Source organism: Ceratotherium simum, chromosome 13 (assembly GCF_057802395.1).
Source record: "Ceratotherium simum simum isolate JZ-2026a chromosome 13, ASM5780239v1, whole genome shotgun sequence".
In the NCBI taxonomy this organism is placed as follows: Eukaryota; Metazoa; Chordata; class Mammalia; order Perissodactyla; family Rhinocerotidae; genus Ceratotherium; species Ceratotherium simum.
In genome coordinates this window covers 14,984,434-15,009,328 of record NC_141912.1, presented here as the reverse complement: position 1 = coordinate 15,009,328, position 24,895 = coordinate 14,984,434, and the positions used below count along the sequence as shown (strand labels likewise).

The 24,895-nt window shown below is 34.1% G+C and overlaps 1 protein-coding gene across 2 annotated transcripts in view; it reads left to right on the top strand.

The window, feature by feature from the left end:
• DTNBP1 (dystrobrevin binding protein 1) overlaps positions 1–24,895 on the top strand; it is a 110,273-nt gene that overhangs the window by 6,264 nt on the left and 79,114 nt on the right. For both annotated transcript variants that reach the window (XM_087438043.1, XM_087438042.1), the window contains exons 2-5: positions 2,862–2,915; positions 3,649–3,699; positions 9,883–9,943; positions 20,064–20,196. In XM_087438043.1, the coding sequence (XP_087294169.1) occupies positions 2,862–2,915; positions 3,649–3,699; positions 9,883–9,943; positions 20,064–20,196 (299 nt within the window). The remainder of the gene's footprint in view (positions 1–2,861; positions 2,916–3,648; positions 3,700–9,882; positions 9,944–20,063; positions 20,197–24,895) is intronic.

The window sequence follows — 24,895 nt, the reverse complement described above, 5'->3', positions numbered from 1 at the left end:
AAGTCAAATTTGGAATTTTATTTATTTCTTGTGGCAAATCATTATCGTCAGTATAATATTACTATTTTATGTTTGAGGAAACTGGGGTATTACAGGTAGGTGAGTATTTCCTTCTCAGTGTGTCATGACATTGTGGGACATTAAATAGACTTTATTAGTGGGTTGTTTCCAGCACAGAATCACTGTGAGAAACTTAAGTAGAGCTATCCTCAAATAAAAATGGTAAGCTACTTTCAATTGAATTTTGGGTTTTGAGGATGTATTTCAGAAAGGACCTTTTTGCTTTTTCTTTTTGTTACTTGTTAGATATATCTGACCTTGTATTTTTTTCAACTTAAAATAAGAATAGTAGTCATTGTGACCCTTAGTCTTTTTCTCTTCTAAACTTTCTTCGTTGTTTCCACCTTCTGTCTAGCTACTTTGTTTTCTCCAACAGTTTCTATTCTGAATTTTGGCATGTTGATGATTTATATGTAGAAGATATGATGAGAAAAGATGAATATATAAAAGATTATTTTTGTTGTTAAAAATTTTCTTACAAAGTTTTAAACATGTACAAAAATAGAATAACATAGTGAACCCCATACATCCATTATTCAGATTCAGTAGTTGTCAACTATTGCCACATTTGCTCTGTCTCTCCTTTATTTATAAAGTAAATCTTAGACTTGTCTGTATATCTCTCATACATCAGTTTGCATCTCTAAAAAAAAATACAGACATTACATAAATGTGATGCCAGAATCATACCTAATAAAATTAACACTAATTCTCTGATATTATCAATTATCCAGTCCATAATCAAATTTCCTGTTCTTAGAAATGTCTTTTTACAGTTGATTTGTTTAAATTCAGATCAGATAAGTTCCACACATTTATATCTGGTTAAAGACCCATTTTTAAAGCAGATGGTTGTTAAGGAGCCACATGAGGAAGCTCTTATTAACCCTTCCGACAGTTTTATCTTCAGCTCTCTGTAACATTCCTTCTTTCTCCTTTATTCCAAACTAATTTTTTCTTTCTTTTTTGGGTGGGGAAAGTGTGGAGGAAAACCCCAAATTTGATGTATTACAATTGAGAAATTAAACTTTATTTCAGAAATAAATATTTGAAATACCAACCTGGAGATTTTGCAGTAAGATTGGTCCAAAGAGGATGTTAGCAGTTCCCTTGCAATATCCGTGTAACACCTAATCGTATGGAATTTTCCCGAATCACTAAAAAAAATACTAGAATCATTTTGAGTGTAATGTACTGCTGTGTATGACTGTCCTAGTATAATTCTATCTGGGATGTGAAAACTAAGTGCCTTTCTCAAATTTTGGAGTGGAAATGGTAGAGCATGGCTATGAAGATACCTTTCTCTAGCTGTTGCTTAATCTTAGTTTAAACCAGATTTACTAGTCGCCAACGTAAGCTTGAAAATTTATATTCTTTCTCTAGGACGGATTAGACTTTTTAAATATAGCTCCCTAGACGCTTCTGGAGAGATACATACAAATTAGTTTTGTATTAAAGAGATTGCTGAATCTTTTTTAACATTGTAGAGAAATTAATCTCATCAATATTTTAGTTTTTGAAAAAGAACATAGAGCAATATAAAAATCTTTGTATGAAATTGGCATTCCAATTTGTTAAAAAAAAAGGCATTTGATCAGAATTCCCATTCTGGTACTTAGCCAGGCATTATTGACAAAAAAGATGGAATCCTGTTTCACGGCTTGCACGTATAGTGCACAATACAGCATTGGGGCATTCCTATGAGAGTCAGCTTCTGTATTAGGACAGTTTCTGGCTGATAGCAGTAACGTGTCTTGAGGAAGGAGCACCTATTTCTAGTTTTACAGAGGCTTTGTGGGAACTAGCAGTGGTACTGTGGCCTATGCTTCAGACTCTATTTAGAAATGAATATTTGTTGAAGTAATCAAATTAAGAACGTGTACAGCAATATCTCATTTTATATAAAATTATCTCATAATTTAGCACTTGCTTTTTGGCAACCTCTATTATGTGGTACAGAGTCCACAGCCAAAAGAAGGTGAAAATGGACCAGTGAAGTGAAAATAAATTGTACAAAGTCTAAGAACTTCATATTTTGTATATAGAAGAGCCTATTTAATTTTATTTTGTATATGCATTTCTAGCCCATTTATCTGTTTCCCAGCCCAGTAAGTTAAAAAAGCAAATAGAAGGGGAGGAGGCTGCTATAGTTAAGTAGCTAGCAGAAGCAGTAAATGATAGCTGGTAACCAGATGAGCAGTGGTGAGATGGAAAATGTAAATTTAGAAAAAATAGACACAGGATCCCAAACAAACTCAAAAAACCATTATAGATTGGTTTCAAGTTGGTAAATAAAAAGGGATTCCTAGCTCAGAAACATCTGAGGAGAGTACTGTTTTGCCACAAAATGCAGTCAGTGGTATTTATAATAATGACCTGGAGTTATCAGAAAATGTAAAATTTCACAACATGTTGGTACTTTAAAGAGATTTGAGTGCCTGGCATAGTATCTACTAATAAAATGTGCTGCTTAGATATCTTTGTTACTTGTCAAGTTCACCTATGTGGACCACTTCTTTTTCTAATGAAATCAAATGAGATTTCTCTAGTCCCATCACATTTAGGTATTGTTTCTAAAAAAGATATGTGGGGCAAGAAAAACTATAAAAATGTTTGCTACAAATTTTCCATTTGTAGTGTCTGATGTATAGCAAAGACTCAAATATTTGTTGTCTGTAGAGGTGCTTATTCTTGCTAAAAAAAGTAGCTTATCCAACCCAAAATTTTAACAGCTGTGAAATTTACTGTTGAAAAAAATCTCTTGAGCTGTAAAAATTTGTTGTATACTTGTTGACTTATAGGCTGAAGACTTTAAGTGACAAGTCAAGAGAAGCCAAAGTAAAAAGCAAACCTAGGTAAGCTTATGCTGATTTAATTTACTATGACTTAAAAGTTCATACAACTTTTGGTTATAGTCATAATAATATAATTACTTTAATGGGTTTTACATCTGTTGAGTACATCTGACTACAAAACAAGTTATTGATTCTTTCTAAATTTTGTGACACTTGAAAATTTTCTGGTAAAATTGTAAAATGATTGAAAAAATGGTGAAGTGTAATTGTTTTACTCTATGACAATCAATAGCTGTTGTTTGATCACAATTAATCATTTTTATTTGTATATTAAGAGCAAAGTAAAAGTTCTACATTATCGAGAAGTAAATTAATAATGAAACAGCTCTTGGCAAGTGAGCCTCTTTAGCTGTGTTACCTGTTTTATATGAAAACATTGGTATTAGTTGTGCAGTTTTTTCATTTTTTAGTAAAGTAAAGCATATGACCAAATTTCACTTTAAACCTAGAGATGATGAGCTTTTTAAAAAAATTCTTGTTATCTAGCATTATATTAAAGTGTTTATTATTGTATGCTAAAAATCTATAGGGCAAAGTAATGGTGGATAGTATATTACAGTATATTAACTTTAACTAAAACAATACATTTCCCTAATAGTTTAGAGAAGTTGTCATTAGTGATTCTAAAATATTCCACATTATAATTGACAGTGTCAAAATGCTTGTATGTAGCTTTTTTTTTTTAGTTGGCCTAAATCAGGAAACAATTTTAATAAAGTGTTTCTTTCGGCAGGACTGTGCCACATTTGCCAAAGTACTCTGCTGGACTAGAATTACTTAGCAGGTAAGTGTTTTCATGTAAATAAGAAGCTTATGCTTCTATTTTATTATCTAAAAATATTTTATAACTTTGAAGATGGAGACCTTCAAACAACTAAATTTTACCTTAACATAGTGATTGGAAATTATTTACTTACTCATTTCCCTGAGAGGTTTTTACTTTTCACTGAATAATACAAAGGCCATTCAGACTTTGAGCAGATTGATCAGTATTGTATTTACTAGTCAGTACTTTTATGCATATGTATTATGTTTATGTTTTTTTTGTTGCCAGAAAATTCTGAATTTGAGTCTTCAGTAATTTTTTTTTTACTGATTTTTAATTTTATACCATTTCTTCTCCAATCCATTGCTGTTGCCATGCAGAATAATATTGAAATACACATGATTTTCTTAGATAACACCAAAAGCATAAGTAACAAAAAAAATAGATGAATTGAACTGTATCAAAATTAAAAACTTTTGCACTTCAAAGAACACCATCAAGAAAGTGAAATAACAATCCACAGAATGGGACAAAAATATTTGTAAATTATATATCTGATAAGGGACTTGTATCTACATATATAAAGAACTTCTATAACTCAAAAATAAAAAGACAAATAACCCAGTGAAGAAATAAGCAAAGAATAGACATTTCCCTAAAGAAGATATACAAATGCCCAATAAGCACATGAAAAGATGCTGAACATCATTAGTCATCAGGAGAATGCAAATCAAAACCACAATGAGATACCACTTTACACTCTCTAGCATGAATATAATCAAAAAGACAGTAACAAGTGTTGGTGAGGATGTGGAGAAATTAGAACTCATGGATTTCTAGTGCGAATATAAAACGGTGTGGCTGCTGTGGAAAGCAGTTTGGTAGTTTCTCAAAAAGTTAAACATAGAATTACCATGTGACGCAGCAATTTCATACCAAGAGAATTGAAACCTTATGTCCACATAAAAACTTGTACATAAATGTGCATAGCAGTATTATTCCTAAATCAGTATTATTCATAATAGCCAAAAAGTAGAAACAGCACAAATATTCATCAGTGGATGAATAGATAAAATATGGTATATCCATACAGTGGAATATTATTCAGCTACAAAAAGGAATGAAGTACTGATACATGCTACGACATGGATGAAACTTAACAACATTTTGCCAAGTGAAAGGAACCAACAAAAAAGGCACATATTGTATAATTCCATTTATATGAAATGTCCACAATAGGCAAATCCACAGAGACAGAAAGTAGATCAGTGGTTGCCTAGCTTTGGAGGAGAGATGGGAATGAGTAGTGACTGCTGATGGGGATGGGGTTTCTTTTCAGAGTGATGAAAATGTTTTGGACTCAGATAGTGGTGATAGTTGCTCAACTCCATAAATTACTAAAAAGTCCTGAATTATTCACTTCAAAAGGGTGAATTTTATGGTATGTGAATTATACCTCAATAAAACTGTTATAAAAATACGTATATGGTTTAAGTATGTTGTTATATACAGTTCTGTACTTAATAATGTGCCATCTGACAGATACGTGGTGAGGATGTGTGCAGTAGAAGGTAGGCTCCTTTTCCTTATCTGCATTTATTATAACACAATTATCTGTTCCTACATTTTGCTTTCTCTTTTCTAGCTTTTTATTGTGTTTCTTTTTATGGTTGCTAAGTCTAGAGATTTTTTCCTTCTCTGAAATGAGAAGTGCTTAATTTGATATTAATTTCCTGCTTGACTTTGTTGAGTGAAGAACACAAGTGACCATGAAAGAGGAGGTAGTATAGTAATTAATCAGTGTGTGTACTCTTTACTATTTACGTGTTATCTTTATTTTTTTAATCTAGTGATTTAGTTGAAAGAACTTCATTGAAAGATTTAGTTTAGAGGTGTAGACTTCTGTGTATGGTAGTTTTTTGGGATGGGGTGCATTTTGGGACTTAATATGAAAAATCTACAACCATAGGGAGATGTCTACAATGTGTCCGTTCATTGCAGTGAAGCACAGTCTTTTCTCTTTGGAACTAATATTGAGTGGAGGAAAGATCATTTTAAATAGCAGATATCTAAATCATAACTTTTTTTAATTGTTAAAAAATTGTGGTAAAATACACATAACTTAAAATTTGCCATCTTAACCATTTTTAAGTGTACAATTCAGTGTGTTAAATACATTCAGATTGTTGTGCATACAGTCTCCAAAACTCTTTTCATCTTGCAAAACTGAAAGTCTGTACCCATTAAGCAAAAACTTCCCATTGCCCTCTTCCCCCTGCCTCTGGCAACCACATTCTACTTTCTCTTTCTATGAATTGGACTATTCTAGGTACCTCATAAGTGGAATCATACAGTATTTGTCTTTTTGTGGCTGGCTTATTTCACTTAGCATAATGTGTTCAAAGTTCATTTGTGTAGTGTCATGTCAGAATTTCCTTCCTTTTTAAGGCTGAATGATACTCCATTGTAAGTAGATACCATATTTTGCTTATCCGTTTATCCATTAATGGACACTTGGGTTGCTTCCACCTTTTGGCTGGTGTGGATAACGCTGCTATGAACATGGGTATGCAAATATCTCTTCAAGACCCTGCTTTCACTTTTTTTGGGTATATACTTAGAGGAATTACTGGATGATATGGTCATTCTATTTTTAATTTTTTGAAGAACCACTGTACTGCTTTACATAGCAGCTGCACCATTTTACATTCCAGCCAGCAGTGTACAACAATTCCCATTTCTCCACATCCTCACCAAAACTTATTTTCTGTTTTTTTTAATAGCCCTTCTAATTGGTGTGAAGTGGTATCTCATTGTGGTTTTGATTTGCATTTTCCTAATGACTGATGATGGTGAGCATCTTTTCATGTGCTTATTCACCAATCATATATCTTCTTTAGAGAAGTGTCTGTTCCAGTCCTTTGTCTGTTTTTGGATAAGGGTTTTTTGTTGTTGTTGAGTTTTAGACGTTCTTTATATATTCTGGACATTAATCCATTATCAGATAAGTGATTTGCAGAGATTTTCTCTCATTTTGTGAGTTGCCTTTTTACTCTGTTTATTGATTCTTTCACGCACAAAAGTTTTTAATTTTAATCAAGTCCAATTTGTCTGTTTTTTTCTCTTGTTGCCTGTGCCTCTGGTGTCATATCCAAGAAATTGTTGCCAAATCTAATGTCCTAAAGCTTTCCCCCATGTTTTCTTCTAAGAGTTTTATAGATTTAGTTCTTATGTTTGGATTTTTGATCAATTTTTAGTTAATTTTTGTGTCTGGTGTTAAGGGTCCAGCTTTATCCTTTGCATGTGATACCTCCAGCTTTGTTCTTTTTTTTTTCTGTGAGGAAGATCAGCCCTGAGCTAACATCCATGCCAATCCTCTTTTTTTTTTGCTGAGGAAGACCAGCCCTGAGCTAACTTCTATTGCCAATCTTCCTCCCTTTTTTTTCCCTTTTTCTCCCCAAAGACCCAGTGGATAGTTGTATGTCATAGTTTCACATCCTTCTAGTTGCTGTATGTGGGACGCAACCTCACCATGGCCAGATAAGCGGTGCGTTGGTGCGCACCCAGGATCCAAACCTGGGCTGCCAGTAGCGGAGCGCGCATACTTAGCTGCTGAGCCACAGGGCTGGCCTCCAGCTTTGTTTTTGTTTCTCAGGATTGCTTTGACTATTCAGGATCTTTTGTGGTTTCATACAAATTTTAGGATTGTTTGTTCTGTTTCTGTGAAAAATGTCGTTGGAATTTTCATAGAGATTGCATTGAATCTGTAGATTGCTTTGGGTAGTATGGACATTTTAACAATATTAATTCTTCCAATCCATAAACACAGGATATCTTTCTATTTACTTGTCTTCAATTTTTTTCATTAACCTCTTATAGTTTTCAGTGTTCAAGTTTTTCGCCTCCTTGGTTAAATTTATTCCTAGGTAGTTTATTCTTTTTGATGCAATTAAAAATGGAATTTTCTTAATTTCTCTTTCTGATAGTTCATTTTTAGTGTATAGGAATGCAACAGATTTTTGTATATTGATTCTGTATCCTGAAACTTCATTGAATTTTTTTATTACTTCTAACAGTTTTTTGGTGGAGTCTTTAGGGTTTTCTATATATAATGTCATGTCATCTGCAAATAGTGACAATTTTACTTCCTCCTTTCCGATTTGGATGCCTTTTATTTCTTTTTCTTGCCTAATAGCACTGCCTAGGACTTCTAATACTACATTGAATAAAAGTGGTGAGAGTGGGCATCCTTGTCTTGTTCCTGATCTTAGAGGAAAAGCTTTTAGCTTTGCACCATTGAGTATGATGTTAGCTGTGGGCTTGTTATATATGGTCTTTATTATGTTGAGGTATGTTCCCTTTGTACCCACTTTGTTGAGAGTTTTTATCATAAAAGGATGTTGCATTTTGTCAGATGCTTTTTCTCCATCTATTGACATGATCATGTGATTTTTATCCTTCGTTTTATTAATATGGTGGATCATGTTGATTGATTTGCGAATGTTGAACCATCCTTGCATCCCTGGAATAAATTCCACTTGATCATAGTGTGTGATCCTTTTAATATATTGTTGTATTCAGTTTGCTGAGCTCTGTCTTCCTTTTTAATGAGAATTTATAGCTATAAATTTTCTTCTTAGCCCAGCTTTTGCTGCATCCCATAAGTTTTGGTATGTCATGGTTTTATTTTCATTCATCTCTTAATATTTTCACATTTCTTTTGTAATTTCTTCTTTGACCCATTGGTTGTTTAAGAGTATGTTGTTTAATTTTCACAAATGTGTCAATTTTTTCAGTTTTCCTTTTGTTATTGATTTCTAACTTCATCCTGTTGTGGTCGGAGAAGACACTTGGTATGATATCTATCTTGTTTTTAAATATAGACTTGATTTTTTAGAGCAGTCTTAGGTTCACAGCAAAATTGAGTAGAAGATTCAGAGATTTCTCCTATACCCACTTTTAAAATCTATTGAGACTTAATCTGTGGCCTAACACGTGCTCTGTCCTGGAGAATGTCCCATGTGCATTTGAGTAGAATGTGTATTCTGTTGTTGGATAGTGTGTTCTATATATGTGTGTTATATCTAGTTTGTTTATTGTGTTGTTCAAGTCCTGTCTTTCTTTACTTATCTTTGGTCGTTTTATCCATTATTGAGAGTGGAATGTTGAAGTCTCTAACTATTATTGGAGAACTGTTTATTTCTACTTTCAATTCTGTCAATTTTTGCTTCATATATTTTGAGGATCATGTACGATAGTATCATTGTCAAAACCAGGAAATTAACCTTATAAATAATCTGCAGACCTTCTTCACATTTCATTGGTTGTCCCAATAATGTCCTTTTTTCTGGACCAGCATCTAATCCAGGATCACAAATTGTATTTAGTCACCATATCTGCTTTAATCTGGGAATAGTTCTTGTGTTTTTCTTTGTTTTTAATGACCTTGACACTTGAAGATTGCTGGCCAGTAATTTTGCAAAATGTCCCTCAATTTGGGTTTATCTGCTATTTCCTCATGATTAAATTCAAATTAGTACCTATTTGGCAATAATGCCAGAAGAGTAATGTGTGTCCTTCCCAGTACATTGTATCAGTAGGCACACGATGTTGATATGTCTCATTACTGTAGATGTTAATATTGATCACTTGGTTAAGGAAGTGCCTGCCAGGTTTCTCCACTGTTAATACTGTTTCCCCCTTTTTTATTAATGAGTATCCTGTGGGGAAATACTTTGAGATAATGTAAATATCCTGTTTCTCTTCATACTTTGACCCACTAATTTCAGCATCCATTAGAATTCTTCCAAAGCAATTCTTATTGTTGTGTTTACCAAATGGTGATTTTTTTTTCTATTTTTATCATTTTTTTCTACAGTTATTAATCAGAGTTCTACTGTAAGGAAGAGTCTTTCCTTTCTCCCCCGTTTATTTATTCAATTATTTATTTAAATCACTATGAACTCTGGATGTTTGTTTCATTCTTTGAGTTGTAACCCATTACTACCATTATTTTGTTGCTCAAATTGTCCCAGATTTGGCCTTTGGAAGCTCCTTCAAATTGACTTCTGTGTCCTTGAGACGTGTCCCATTATTTTCTGAGCTTTTCTTTCTGTTACCACAGGATGTTCCAGGTTCATCTTTAGATCATATTTGTTTTAATATGTGGTTTGCATTGTGAATTATTTTTGTTTTTCTTAGATATGAAGATACATGGGCTACACTCCACAAAAGAGCCCAGGAATGTGCAAGTGCTGGAGAGGTAAAGAATTGGCTATACTTGTGGGAAAAATGTCCTTTTGCAGTGTTAAATGCTAGTTTTTTAAGAAATTAAGTTTGTAATTGTATTAAAATGTTTTGCATCAATTTAGTAGTGCTTATAAAACCTTAAATAAGGCACATTTTCATAATTTCTCAGTCAAGTAATTTAGTTCAGTTAGGCTTAGAGAGTTTATAACTTCTAAGTAAATATTTGGTTTATTCAAGTATAATGCTTTGAATTTGAGTCTGATGCTTTTGCACTATATGTAAATTATACGATGTAATTTCTTTCTACCCACTATTCAAGAATTCCCTGTTATTTGGGCAAAAGCTTAACTTTGCTGAGTCTACCTAAAATCATTAATTTGCTTATAAAATAAATATAAAAATTTCAGGAGTCATCCTCAATTCACTTAAAAGAACAAACTATTTCTAGCACTATGTATAGAGTGTATAATGAATAAAAGTGACTTGTAATTAAAATTATCTTGTACATGTACTTAAAGCTTTGTTAGCCAAGATCAGATACTCTGTGCTAGTGATGTCAAGCAAACTTTCTTTCCAAAAGCACTTCTGTGACTTTGACTTTTAATTTGGGCTGACTTTCTTTACCATTTACCTAAATTAGTGAAGCTATAGTAGTTATATAGAACACAGTAATACATATGATGAAATTTAGACATTAATGTTTCTTTTAGAAATTACTGAGAAGCTGGAATGTAGGTTTCTGGCAGTAAGGCGGACTAGATACCTTGAAAAGCCCTGTAGCTATAAAACACTTAAATGCTGGATAGACTTTAAAAAAATTTTTTTAAATGCATTAAGTTCATAAAAATTAAGGTAAATCATAAAGGGCCAAAAAAATGAATGGGGAACTGAAATAAGAGTGGTTAAAAAAAAGTGGAGGGGTCAGCCGGGTGGCGTAAGCAGTTAAGTGCACACGCTCCACTGCGGCCACCCGGGGTTCACCGGTTCAGATCCCGGGCGCGCACAGATGCACTGCTTGTCAAGCCATGCTGTGACGGCATCCCATATAAGGCATCCCATATAAAGCGGAGGAAGATGGGCAAAGATGTTAGCCCAGGGCCAGTCTTCCTCAGCAAAAAGAGGAGGATTGGCAGATGTTAGCTCAGGGCTGATCTCACAAAAAAAAAAAAAAAAAAGTGGAAGCTGGGGTCAAATACTGAAACAAAGTCTTTAGAGATTTATGGGGATAGGAGACACTGTCTATGGGGAGCTGAAGCTGAGATTCCTGCATAAAGCTCTTGCATATTTGAAGTGGCTACATCCCTCAGTGAAAAGTTATGCTAGGAAAAAAAAAAAGAAAGCTATCTATTGGGGAATGGAGGCAACAAGGAAACCTGTCTGTCTTCATAACAACTTGGAATAAGTATATTCTCCTTTTTGGATTTGTTTCCATGGCCTTGGCCTCATAGGAATGTGAGGCTCTAATTTTTACTTCCTACATGATCAAGGAACCACTAAATTAAGAAATGAAAGGGCCACAGATGGCTGTTCTTTGACACCCAACAGAGACAAACACAAATTCTCCCTGGATGAAACCATGTAAACCTAGGCCCCTCAAGATTTCTGTAGATTAATTCCTCTCCCCCCCAAAATTAGAAAACACACAAAGAAATATATTATCAAAAGTTTAAGAGTCACCAAAACCAAAGAGTAAGATTTAGACCTGCAAAGCAGTTCTGATATTGCACTCTTGGATATAGACAATTAAATAGGTATATACAAAGTCTTTTAAAGAGACAAACGATGGATTAAAAATGAGTAAGGAATAAGACGCTATCAAACATAACTTTAAAAAATCATTGAAATTAAAAACCCAAAGAATAGTTTTAACAGCAGTTATATTCACCTGAAGAAAGAATATAGTGAAATAGAAGAGAAAGTCGGCGATTACCCAGAGAGGATCTCTGAGGTAAGAACATGGAAAATATGAAAGAGGAGTTAACAGAGAATAGTTACAGACGATCTTTAGGTTGAACCAAGTGAAATTACCAGTGTTGAACCAATTTTGACCTGGAAAATTATAGTTTTATATGGATTAGCTTAATATATCTAATAAACATTCTAGAAAAAGAGAATGAGGGAAAGAATGTAGGAAAAGATAAATGGCTGAGAACTTTCCAGAAATGAGATACGTAAATCTTTAGATCCAAAATGTACAACAAGCAAGCAAGATAGATAATTACACACCTAGACACATCATATTGAAACTACAGAACACCAAAGGCAAGGAGAAGGTCTAAAGCAACTAAGGAGAAAAGACAGATCACTTGTAAATGAATGTTTCACAGCAGACTTTGCAAACTGTTGTCAAGAATGAGGGCAAAATAAGACATTTTCAGATAAAAATAGAGTTTTCTATCAGAAGTCACCAATGCAGGAACTTCTAAATGTATTTCACGATAAAAGAAAATGATTTGGAAGATAGATCTGAGATATAGGAAGGAATAGTGAGCAAAGGAAATGGTAAACCTTAAATAAATCTAAACAAACAGTGACTATATATATTTACATCAGTTATCTAATTTCTGGGATTAAAAATGATAAAAATGCTGCATAAAAATAGCATGTAATCTGGAAAGCAGATTATTGTAGTTCAAGCATTCTAAAGCCCATGCATTATTTATGGGGAGCATATAGATATTGATTAGTCTCAGATTTAAAGTTAAATATGGAGGGCAGAATTTTAAGGGTAACCACTAAAGAACAGAAATGGTGTTTATCTTTCAAACCAGTATAAGAAGAAACTAGAATAATGAGAATGAATTCAGTCAACCCAAAAGATGACAAGAAACCAAGAGAAAAAAGCAGAATAGACAGAAAAAAAATAGTAAAAATCTAAATATCAGCAATCACAATAATTGTAAATGGACTAATCTTGTTGTTAAAAGAGACCTGGAAAAAAATCTAGCTATAAGCTACTTAAAAGAGACACACCTAGAGCATTTAGAACACAGAAAGATTGAATATAATTGGATGGAAAAAGATGTACTAGACAAGTACTAAACAAAAGAAAGCTGATACAGTCATATTACTATCAATCAAGTAGCCTTAGAGAAAAGAAAAAGCATTATTAGGAAGAGGAGGATCATTCTATAATGATAAGATTCATTTCCCTAAGGGGAAAAAGTCTAAACTTGTGTGTGCCTAATAACAGTCTCAGGATATATAAAGGAAAAATAGAATTACAGGGAAAAAGTAGATAAATCCATAATCAAAATGTGATTTTATACATTAAACTTAATTGATAGGAAAAAAATTGATAAAATAAGTATGGATATAGGAGATTTGACTAATATGATTAACAAACTTGACTGGATGGACAAAGATAGAATACTGCTTCAAGAAATACAGAATACACATGCTTTAAAGCACACCTGGAACACATAAAAATTGATCATGTACTGGGCCACAAAGCAATTTTCAATAAGTTTCATATAAATGAAGTCATACGGAATATTCTCTGATCCCAGTGCAAATGAAGCTGAAAGTTAATACAGGAAAACAATCTTGAAAATTCCATATGTTTTGAAATTAAAAATATGTCTTATGAATAATTTATGGTTCAAAGAAGGAAAAAAAATTGAAAATTTAAAAATAGAACAATGATGATAATTATTACATAGAAACTGTAGAATTTGCCAAATCTACTTAGAGGGAAATTTTAGAGAGAAAAAAAGACAAAGTCAATAAGCTAATCTAACTTAAGAATTTGGAAAGAGAACAGAGTAAACCTTGAAGGAAGAAGGAAAGAAATAATACAGATAAGAGAAGTAAATGAAGGGGCTGGCCCAGTGGTGTAAGCGGTTAAGTGCGTGCACTCTGTGGCGGCCCGGGGTTCGGATCCTGGGCGAGCACCTACGCAACGCTTGTTAAGCCATGCTGTTGCGGCGTCCCATATAAAGTAGAGGAAGATGGGCACGGATGTTAGCCCAGGGCCAGTCTTCCTCAGCAAAAAGAGGAGGATTAGCATGGATGTTAGCTCAGGGCTGATCTTCCTCACAAAAAAAAAAAGAGAGAGAAGTTAAATGAAATAGGATATAAAAATACTGTAGAATCTAAACAAAGCCAAAAGTTCATAGAGAAAACTAATAAAATACAGTAGATAAATCTCTGGTGATATTGATCATGAAGAAAGGAAGCATAAATAAATAATTTTAAGAATTAAAGAGAATATAATTATAGCAGAGAGCAAAAAGATAAGAGTTTGTGAACAACTCTATGACAAGTTTGAAAACTTAGACAAAATGGCAAAATCCTAAAAATTTTTACCAAAACCAATTCTAGAAGCAGTACAAATCCTGAGTAGTCTTACAGCCATTAAAAAAATTTTACTAGTGATTAAAAAATTCTTTCCGCTAAGAAAGCACCAGGTCTGCAGAGTTTTCATAGGAGAGTTCTAGCAAACTTTGAGGGAATCTACCATTTCGATGTTAGACAAGCTCTTGTAGAGAATGAAAAAAGAGGAAAGAGTGTTCAGCTCATTTCATGAAGCGAGAATAACTAGGATGCTGAAACACAACAAGGGAAGTATGACAAAGTGAAATTGGAGTCCAGTCCCATTTGTGAATACAGATTCAAAAATTATAAGCAAAATAAAAGCATTATCTCTCTCTTAACTTTAGTAATCCATTTCTGAAAATCAGATGTTCCATGCAAACACTCTAACCAGGAACCTATTTCTCATATTCTAAATTGAAAAAGTTATAGTGTGTCACATGTCAAGCCAAAACCCTCAACCAACTTCCTTAAATATATTTAAAACCAACAAAGCATCTGTACATGGGTAGAAATCTGTTAGGATGTAAAGTGTTTAAAACATAGTTTTCTGATTACCAAACTTTTGATATAATTCTTAAACTGTTGCTTCATGTGTAGTAACGTGGCCTCTCAACACTAGCAACATGAAAGGCATGCATCTCCTTTATGGATGGACTCCTTATGCTGTCTTGTGATTCTGATATTCTCATAATTTTATTTGAAATTGAATTTGAGAATCTTCTCACACGTTGTTTTAAAATGTGTATCGAGCTTAAATATAAAGTTTTCCTATGTAAATAGGAGCCAAAACTTTGTGTTGATATGTGTTTGTTCTGTGAATGCTGGATGATAAACAACAGGCATTCTACCTGGGAGACATTGTGCAGTGTGTGGCTGTGTTGGCAAACCAAATCCAGCAATGCATGAAAAGCAAAATACCCCAGGTTTTATTCCAGGATTAAAAGATTGGTTTGATATTAGAAATTCTTTTAAATGCAATTGACCATGTTAACATATTAAAAGAGAAAAGTATATGATCATCAGATGCAGAAAATACATTCAATAAAATTAAGTCTCTATTCAGAGTAAAACGTTTTGCAAGTTTTTAATAGAAGATAACTTCTTTGTCCTGATATCTATGAAAACCTGCAGTATTTGACTTGCGGTATATTGATCCCATGTTCAACCATCTGGCTAAATCCTCTTATTCTAATAGTTTGTATTTGGAGGTGGGAGTTGTTTTGTGTAGATGGTAGGTTTTGTTTCTTTCCTTCCAATCTGTACAACTTCCATTTCTTCATATCTTTTTATACTGGGTAGAACCTCCAGTATAACGTTGAATAGAAGGAGTTGAAGATCTTGGTTCTGATTTTGACTCCGTCAAACTTAAATGTGAAAGGGAAAACTGCACCTCTTTCAGAAAATAGTAGAAGAGCTTTAGGATCTCAGGGTAGAGAAAGATTTCTTAAGGCATAAAAAGCACCAACCATAAATAAAAATATTAATTTTTATCAAAGCTTCTATTCATCAAACACCACCATGAAAAAGTTAAGCAATTCACAAAACAGAGGACAGGTGTTCAGAAAATATGAATAACCCCTACAAACCAATAAAAAGAGGAGAATAACCCAATAGAAAAGTGAGCAAAAGATATGACCAGGCGTTTTACAGAACAAAAACTACGAGTGGCCAGTAAACATGAAAACGTGTTCAAACTTGGTTAGTAATCAAGGAAATACAAATTAAAAGCACATATTTACACTCATTAGATTATCAAAAATTTAAGAAGTCTTGAGTTTTCTGTGCAGATGATCATTATTCACAGATGACAGTTTTGTTTCTTCTTTTGGAAGAAACATGATGAGGAACAACTGGAACTAGGGAGTGTAAATGGATTGGTACAATCATGTTAGAAAAAATGAGTTGACATTAAGTGGAAGTTGCATATACCTTTCAGACAACAATTCCACTCCTAGAGATATTACCAGAGCATTGCATCCCAAACTTTCCCCTGATAATATTGGTATTGTGCACATTTCCTCTGATAATATTATGTAATAAATACATGAGATTACTTGAAGTCAGAGGTGACTAGGCCCAAGGAGGACTGGTAGCTCCAAGCCCTGCGGAGCCACTCCGGGAGATGAGGAGAGCAATACCTTGGACACATCTGTAACTCATTTGTGAAACTTAGGTGTGGGCACCAGGAGATTTGTAGGAGATGATTTGTAGCAGGTTTTGTTGAAATTTTAGACAGTCCTGAAGTCCATCTACAGAATAAATTATAATATGTTATAAAATCAGATAACCATACAGCAGTGAAAATCAGTGAACTACTACACCTACATGTATCAACATGGATGAATCCCACAAACAATGTTCAAGGAAGACTATATCCTGTAGAGAAGCTTTAACAGAAATCATCCTTTTGATTGTAAAAAATATTTCGTAATAAAATATATAGGAGAAAGAATTGCCTGTAAGATCTGTTTTTGGATTTATGCTATTTGGGGATCTTAAATTTTTTCATAGTTGAGTACTTGGTTATTTTAAGACCCACATCTGATCAAAAGTGCCACTCTTGCTTTCCGGAAATACAGTATTCAGCTTTAAAAATGAAAATTTATATTAAAGCCCTCTGATGTATTGTTGAGACATATGTAAATGTTTAAAATGTGTATCTTTAATATGCATAGTGTTAAACCTATTGTGTTTATTTTGTCGGAGTGTCAAAATTGTCAGATTTTGTGCTCATGTGTCTTTGGTGGCCTTTAACAAGCGGTTTCAACCTGCTGGGCCAAATATTTTTAAGGGAGATTCAATCTTGTTTGACAAATTATTTTATACTCTACTTTAAAGCTAATTTTTACTATAAAGTCTTAAAATTCAGAGCAGTATCTTAGAAAACAAACAGCTATCGCCAGTAGTGGCTTTGTTGGCTTTTTCTATGAGTTTTTTACAAGTTCTTTGATTTTTTTTTTTCTCCCTCAGTTATGTATAAATGAATAAATAGTTAATAATGACTTAAGGGTTAGACTCTGAGGGCAGCGTTTTAAAGTTAGACTTCTAGCGCATTATTTGCTTGTAATTCCTATTATTGTGAAGTATTTGCTTGCCTTCAAATTGAAGATGCATGTTTTGTTTTAACAGTTTGATATGTAAGCGGGTTAAATTAGACATGCTTCATTCTTTGTGTTCCAGCATGGATCTCCTCTACCTGTGGTAGAAAGTGGACTGAACTGGGTGTTGGAAATTCTAGTTTCTGCACAAATACATTTTGACTTCGGGCAAATAACTTTGTCTGTTTTTAGTTTCCTCATCTGTAAAATGGTATAACACCACTTACCCTCCTTACCAAACAAAGTTGTTTGGAAATCACATGAAATAGTGTACCCCTAAAACGCTGAACTTTTGAGTTTGTTATAGACAGTCAAGTTCTATTATTAGCCATTTTGTAAATCCTTGGTGTTCCCTGCTCTTTCCTCATTCTCTTAACTTCCATGTCCACGGGAAGGAATTTTAGAATGAAGCACTCTGGGTCAGTCTTGCCACTTAAACCTGATATGCTGGTGTTATATCTGGGTTTATTCAGAATTGTTCACTTGGAGGTGGAAAAATGGGCCTTCTGGAGATGGCTCATTTCTTATTAAAGTTTAAGTACAGTTTTTCAGAACCCCTCTTTTGCCAGCTTTTCACTTTTCTTCTTTCTTTCATATACCCCTTAGCACAATCCTTAGAATATTGATTAAGGGCATGGGCTTTAGTGTCAGATTCCCTGGGATTGAACCTAGGGCCACTGTGGCCCTTGGGAAAGTGACTTAGCTTTGTTGTGCCTCAGTTTCTTCATCTGTAAAATGGAGATGGTAATCTTGCTTAGTTTAAAAGGTTTCTTTCTGGTTTAAATGAAATAATAAATGTAAATTGCTTAGCACAGGGCCTGGCACGTAGAAAATACTTAAAATGTTTTAGTATTATTACATAATTATTGGTAATGATTTCTGAGACTCCAGCCTCTCGTTCTTTTAAATTAAAATGATATTTTAGTGTATTCTGGTATATTCTTTCTATGTACACTTGTTATAGTCTGTATTCAAAATAGAATTTTTAATTTCGTGGGAAGGTGTGAACTAGACTATAGTTAAGTTTCTTGTTTTTTTTTGTGAGGAAGATTGGCCCTGAGCTAACGTCCATGCCAATCCTCCTCTTTTTGCTGAGGAAGACCGGCTCTGAGCTAACATCTATTGCCAGTCCTCCTCCTTTGTTTTCCCCCCAAAGCCCCAGTAGATAGTTGTATGTCATAGCTGCACATGCTTCTAGTTGCTGTATGTGGGACGCGGCCTCAGCATGGCCGGAGAAGCGGTGTGTCGGTGCGCGCCTGGGATCCGAACCCGGGCCACCAGCAGCGGAGCGCACGCACTTAACCACTAAGCCATGGGGCTGGCCCTCTTAGGGAACTTTTTAAAACCACTTGGCAATAGGCATTTTTTAAGTATACAAAATTACTGAGAAATTCAATTTCAGTAAGCTTGGTGTCCTGAAGGTCCCCAGCTCAGTTGAGGCTTGTATGTGAGCGTGGTTGTGGTTATCCCTCCAGTGTGGGCTGCAAAACAGCAGAGAGGCGTGTGAGACGGGCACGGAGAGGAAACTCGACAGCTTTCTATCCTTTTTATCATAGCTCACTTCTTTTATTTCAGTGTGGTGAATTCCCTAGAGTATTAACATGTAGAAATGAAAACAACCTAGCACTACATACAAATGATTTTACATCTTATTTTGATATTTTTATTCGTTTGGAGTTCTTGGTTAACATTAGTGAGATTCAGTAAGAATCAATTGTATTCATGTTCCAACTCTTGAGTCTTAATCTTGGGATGTGTAAATTGTCTTTTTTATATATATGTATATAACTTAACTGTGAACTCTGCTTTACATATAATAGTCAAATGCATTTTCTTCTGTTACGTAATGAATTTTGCAGTTGTTATATTTATTGTACAGAATGTGGGTATCTTTCACAATTCTTACTTATCGTTGGTGATGTTTTCAAAAGACGACCTCTCCTTGGTTCTTCTAAATCTTATTCTAGGCCCTTTCCCCTCCCACCAAGTTAAGACTAAAAAAAAAATTGGGAGAAATTGATGTCTGTCATTTTCTTTACAGTCTTCAGGAAAAGAAGTTAGAATTATTTTAGGCTAGTCTAGTATCTCACAACCCTGCTGTTAGGAACCGTTTACATCTGAATTCCTTCTTGGTTAACATAAATGCTTTTCTTCTTTTTCTGGAGTTGATCAGTTGCTTCAATAATTCCTTCATATCCAAATATCCTTTACCTTACTTTATGCAGTAAATGTTCCTTTTTAAATGTAAATCGAATCATGGTATATTCTAAATGTGTTGGGGAACTATTCTGTTAAAAGAATTCCTTTTGTAAAGCAAATAGTTACCCCTTAATTATGTTTTGGGTTGTTTTTGTTTGTTTTCTTTTCAATTGTTAGTGGTAGTTTTTTGTTTTATTTTTTTTCTAGATTTGGATTTTCAAATACATGGTTTACTTAAAAATAGGGTATACTTAGAAGTGATTTCTAAGGTCATTTCTGAACTTTCTCTTCTCTGGGTTAAGATGCACTGAGACAAGCAGTAATTTGAGGTTTTCTGCACTGAATATTAAGTTGGTTCTTTTCTAAGAAAACAACTTCAGTCTTCTTCAGGGTGTCCTGTTGTCTATACTCAGCGCAGGGGTTTTTAAAGATAACATTGACTAACTCTCATTGTGCTGACTATAATTTCTTTGTGCCTAAAATCTGGTTTTACTTGACCCTTCCTCTTCTGTGTTGCAGCTGGTGGACAGTGAGGTGGTTATGCTTTCAGCACACTGGGAGAAAAAGAAGTCGAGCCTGATAGAGCTGCAGGAGCAGCTGCAGCAGCTTCCGGGCTTAATAGCAGATTTAGAATCCATGACAGCAAATCTGAGTGAGTTTTATGTTTGTATCTGTACATTACTTATAGGTTACTTATAGGAATGAAAATAATTTGGACAGAACTTGGTATAATATCAGGGCTTTCTAAGAATACATTAAATTCTTGGTTAACAGGATTTTTTTTGGAAAATAGTGAGTTCTTGTTAATTTCATATTCTGATTAATTTAGGATTAGACAGAAAATTATTTAAAGTGTAGAAATGGTTTCTGAAACATACCAGTAACTTTTTTGGCCTCACTTCAGCTCAGGAAACATAATTATAATTTTATTGATTCTTAAAGTGACTCAGGGTTGTCTTTGTGACTTTAGATCTCTGTTTAAAAGTATGAATATAGAAAGTAAAAGTGTGAGGGTGACTTTGTCCTGACTGTAGGATATACTCTGGAAGTTGTTGCTTTTAAAATGAGATCTGCTTAGAGCTTTGTGTCTTGAAATATGCCTTTTTTCTCCTCAAACTGGTGAGAGATCAAACAAATCCAGTTAAATGAGGGTACCTGTTTGGCTAAATTTATACCTTCTGGAAGTTTATATTTTTTTGTTGTTTTCATTGGGTTGAATTATCCTGATACTCTTTATTTCTTGGGTTCATATTCAGAAAATTAACTTTTATGTTTGACAGTGGTGCATCTTAGGATAGTACCGTAGGATAGTACTGTGGCTTACTGTTTTCTAACCAACTTAAGATCTTAGTGAAATGGGAAGTATGAGCTGTCTACACAGGAGATAAACTTCTTGGGCTAATTACCTTGTCCAGTCTCATGGGTAAGAAAGTAAGGATACTCTATCATCTCTTTCTGTTTTTCAATATTACCTTTTTTCAATCAAAGCAAAACTGGTTTACAAAGCATGTAATTAGCAAATCATAAAACAGTTTTTTTGTGTGAATAAAATTACCCAAATGGTATTTGGAATGCTGTTGCTCATAACAATAGCTAATGTTTATAGCACCTACTATATGTCAGAGATTGTTAGATGCTTTACAAACGTGATCTTTAGTTCTCACAAGAACCCTGCAAAAGTGGCTTTTATTATCCCACTTTACTGATAAGGACAGTAAGGCTTGGAGAGGTTGTGGCTTGCTCAGGGTCACACAGTTAATAAGATGTGGATCCAGGATTCCGGTCACAGTGATGTCGTCCTCAGTGGACTATGGAGCAGTTAGAATGACAGCTGTCAATAAGCCTCGTGAACCATATTCTTAAAGCCCTGGCTGTTACGAATGTTTTCTGGTGTTGGTGTTTTATTATTTCTGAAGGCAGGGCATGGAAAAGAGATTGTGGGTCTTAGGAGAAATGTAAAATAGCTGTGGTTGCCCTCTGCATTTTTTTCCCCCTTGTGGTTATAGGAATGATCCTTCTTAAGCCTTTTGATAACTAACCAATGGAAATACCCTCCAAGATATTCGGAATTTTCTTTTTAGCCACTTTCTGTTAGCTTATCTTCCTGCATCTCTTTGAGTTACTTGCTTTTCATTGGTTGTATATTTCTTTGCAGAGATAGTCTGTTATGATAACCCTGTCTCTTTTTTATTTCCAGCTGAGAATAAATTCTGTTTATAGATGTTCTTTGTTTGATACCACCCTGCTGATTAAATGCATTTTGCCGTAATTCTAATTATTTTCATAGTTAATTTTGCTTAGGAAATACAGTTTATCTAAGTCTTTCTTAAAATAATAAATTTATTTTATTATTATAAAATAAATATATTCTATTTATTTCTAAAAAAAATAAAATAGAATTGAGAATATTTTCATTCTCAATTAGGATTCTAATATCCGGAAAAAAGCTGGATGTTTAATGATGTATGACCTTTCTCTTTAGAAACTGCATTTTGGCTTCTTAAGTGAGTGGAGTGGGCTTTCCAAATGCTCATTTGAAATCTCCCTCTTTACTAATCTGAGAACATTGAACACTAAAGGCAAATTAAAGCAAAAAGATTCTCTGAAATACTATTCTGGATAGTCACTTCCAAATAATTTGAATCGTATTTTTAACCTAGTCTATGTCTAACCTATGTTGAGCTCTTTTTGGAGAGTTAATTCAGTTTGTTTAGAAGCTACCTCTAAAATCTAGATGGTTGGCTTTTATATTTATTGCCAATCTGAATTACCATTAGCATTTGAAGTACATGCTACCTTTGTGTTTTAATCTATTGTTGTTATTTGCCTGATAGTTACACTTAGTAATGAATGACTAACTATAGAAGATAGCAAGTCAAAACTGGAATTCCAGAGGCCTAGTATTTGTTGTCCTAGAATGAACTCAGAGACAGGTGTTTTGAAATTGTGAGACTTTTAGATAAGTAACTCAAGCTTCTTGGAGTCAGTGCTGATATTATTTACAGTAAGAAAATATTTTGAAGCCACATTTGGTGGGGTAGGTTGTATAAACGTATATTCATATCATTAATGTATTTTATGAATTCATTTCAGTGAATTTATGCATCATTCTAGATATTAGAAGCAGTTAGTATTTTAAATATTTACTCTTATTTTTCTGGTAGCCTCAAAATATCTCTTATTATCACCTAAATATTTTGATATAATATTATAAGGCTTAAATAGTCAAGTAATAATAAAAAATAAAAACTTAGAAGAAACTAGTAACTGACCTATATTTAGTCACAGGATTCCCTTAACTTTGAGCTTTTTACCCTTTCCCTGTCAGATCTAATACCATATCCAGTCAGTCCCTGTATTTTCCAGGCTACTTAACTCTTTTAGTCTTGCTTTGCTCTCTAGAGGGTCTTCCCTTATTAAAGAGTAAAGGATTTATATGATGTGAGCAATTTGGACCTTTGATGATGCTTTTAGTTGTGTTATCCTATGGCTTAAATATGACTCCTGATTACTTGATCCCTCAGGAATTAAGAAAGAATGGATAATCCATTCATGTTGTTTTTTTTTAATGGGGTATGATCCATCCAGCTTACAAAAGCCAGTTTAAGAGATAATTACTGGTAAGGCTTGTCATTTAAAAAAGAAATGCTAAAGGTATGCCGAGAACTGGCAAATAAGGGCTATGGACTGACTCTCAGATCTGAGTTTGAATCTCAATTCCACAGCTTCCTGACTATGATACCCGTGCAGGTTCTTAACTGCTCCAAGCTTTAGTTCTTTGTCTGCAGAATGAGGATGAGAGTGCCTGCCCCGTAGGACAGTTGGAGGGTTAAATGAGATGACAGACGTAAAGCACTCAGCACAGTGCCTAGTACACCTGCTGTGTGCCATGTGCTGTGTGTAGATTCTGGGGCTACAGCAGAGAATAAGACTGGGTACCTGCCATCAGGATGCTGACATTCCAGTGGGAGTCTCTCTAGCCTTTACAGATTTACAAAACCATTGTTCTTTGACAGAAGGGTTTGGGTGAATGTTATGCAATTTAGCTTGTCCTGCAAAATAGTTTAGAATGTAAAACCACAGCATGAAATGTGGTGAGATGAGCAGTGTAGTATTGTGTGCATTGAAAGACTGTGTGTAAGGATAAAATGGAATGTTGTCATCCGGATTCTATACACTTTCTCATTTAGTGTAATAACCACAGCGTGAGTCATATCATAAAATTGGTAAAATGTTTGAAAAGTATTTGTTGAATTCTCTTGAACTTCCACTAGAGGGTAGTCTAATCCTGTTCCTTTATTGAAGTTTAAAATGTCAAGGGCTTGTCTGAATTTTCTCTATTGCTTGTTTGTTTTATATGACTTAGTTTAAAAAGACTGTTACCTTCATCTAGAACAGAAGATTCTGTTAATTCTTAGATAACCAAGTGCTGTAGGAGAACGATAGCCATATGCTGAGTTTGTAGCTTTCTTTTGATCTGACCTAACCTGATGCATTATTGTTTTGCTTTTTTTGTATACAGAATTTGAGAGAGCATCTAGCCGGGGGACTGTCACAGCTATCAGTGTTTCATGAACTAGATTATCTTATTGTCCAGGTTACTTTCTGAGATTAGATCCTTTAAGAGGCACATTAACTCTCTTTAGACACCTTTTAGTATACTACGCAGATCTCATTTGTTCCATAATGGCTTTTGCAAGTTAATGCACTTCTTAAAGTTCCTTATTACCATACCATCATTACCGTATTACCTTATGACACGAAAGAGTAGCGTAAGCATTTGAAGAATCCTGTGGTCTTTTAGTACCTGGCCTCTGTGACTTGTGGGTTTGCAGTCAAAGATTTCTTTGTTCCTTGAGGCTAATTATTTTTTGTTAGAAAAGTACTCATTAAGTGTGAAATTATTAATTTTAGTGTGCCACTCCATCTTTCACATATCAGTGGTTACATTACAGATAATATGTATTTGAAACAAATGGCACAAAGAAAAATTCCAAACAGAATCGCTCTTCCTCTGGGACCGTCTTCTCACAAAGATTTGTGAAGCTCTTTCCTGCACAGCTGTCAGGCATTCCCAAATGGCTTTTCACAATAAAATTCCACCTATCTTTTCCACTGATCACTAAATGAGACATATGTTGTTGTTACAGCGAGCAAAATGGTGAGGTGTGAGCTTCTTGCAAAGGTATATTGTGTCCGTGGAGGCATGTTAGTGTTTTACGTACATGCATTCTAAGTTTGGTTACGAAATTTACTCATACACACAACTCGATTTGTAGTGGGAAATGAACAGGTTGTGACAAGGAAGTTAAATTTCTGCCCATTGAAATTCAATATAAAATATTCAGAAT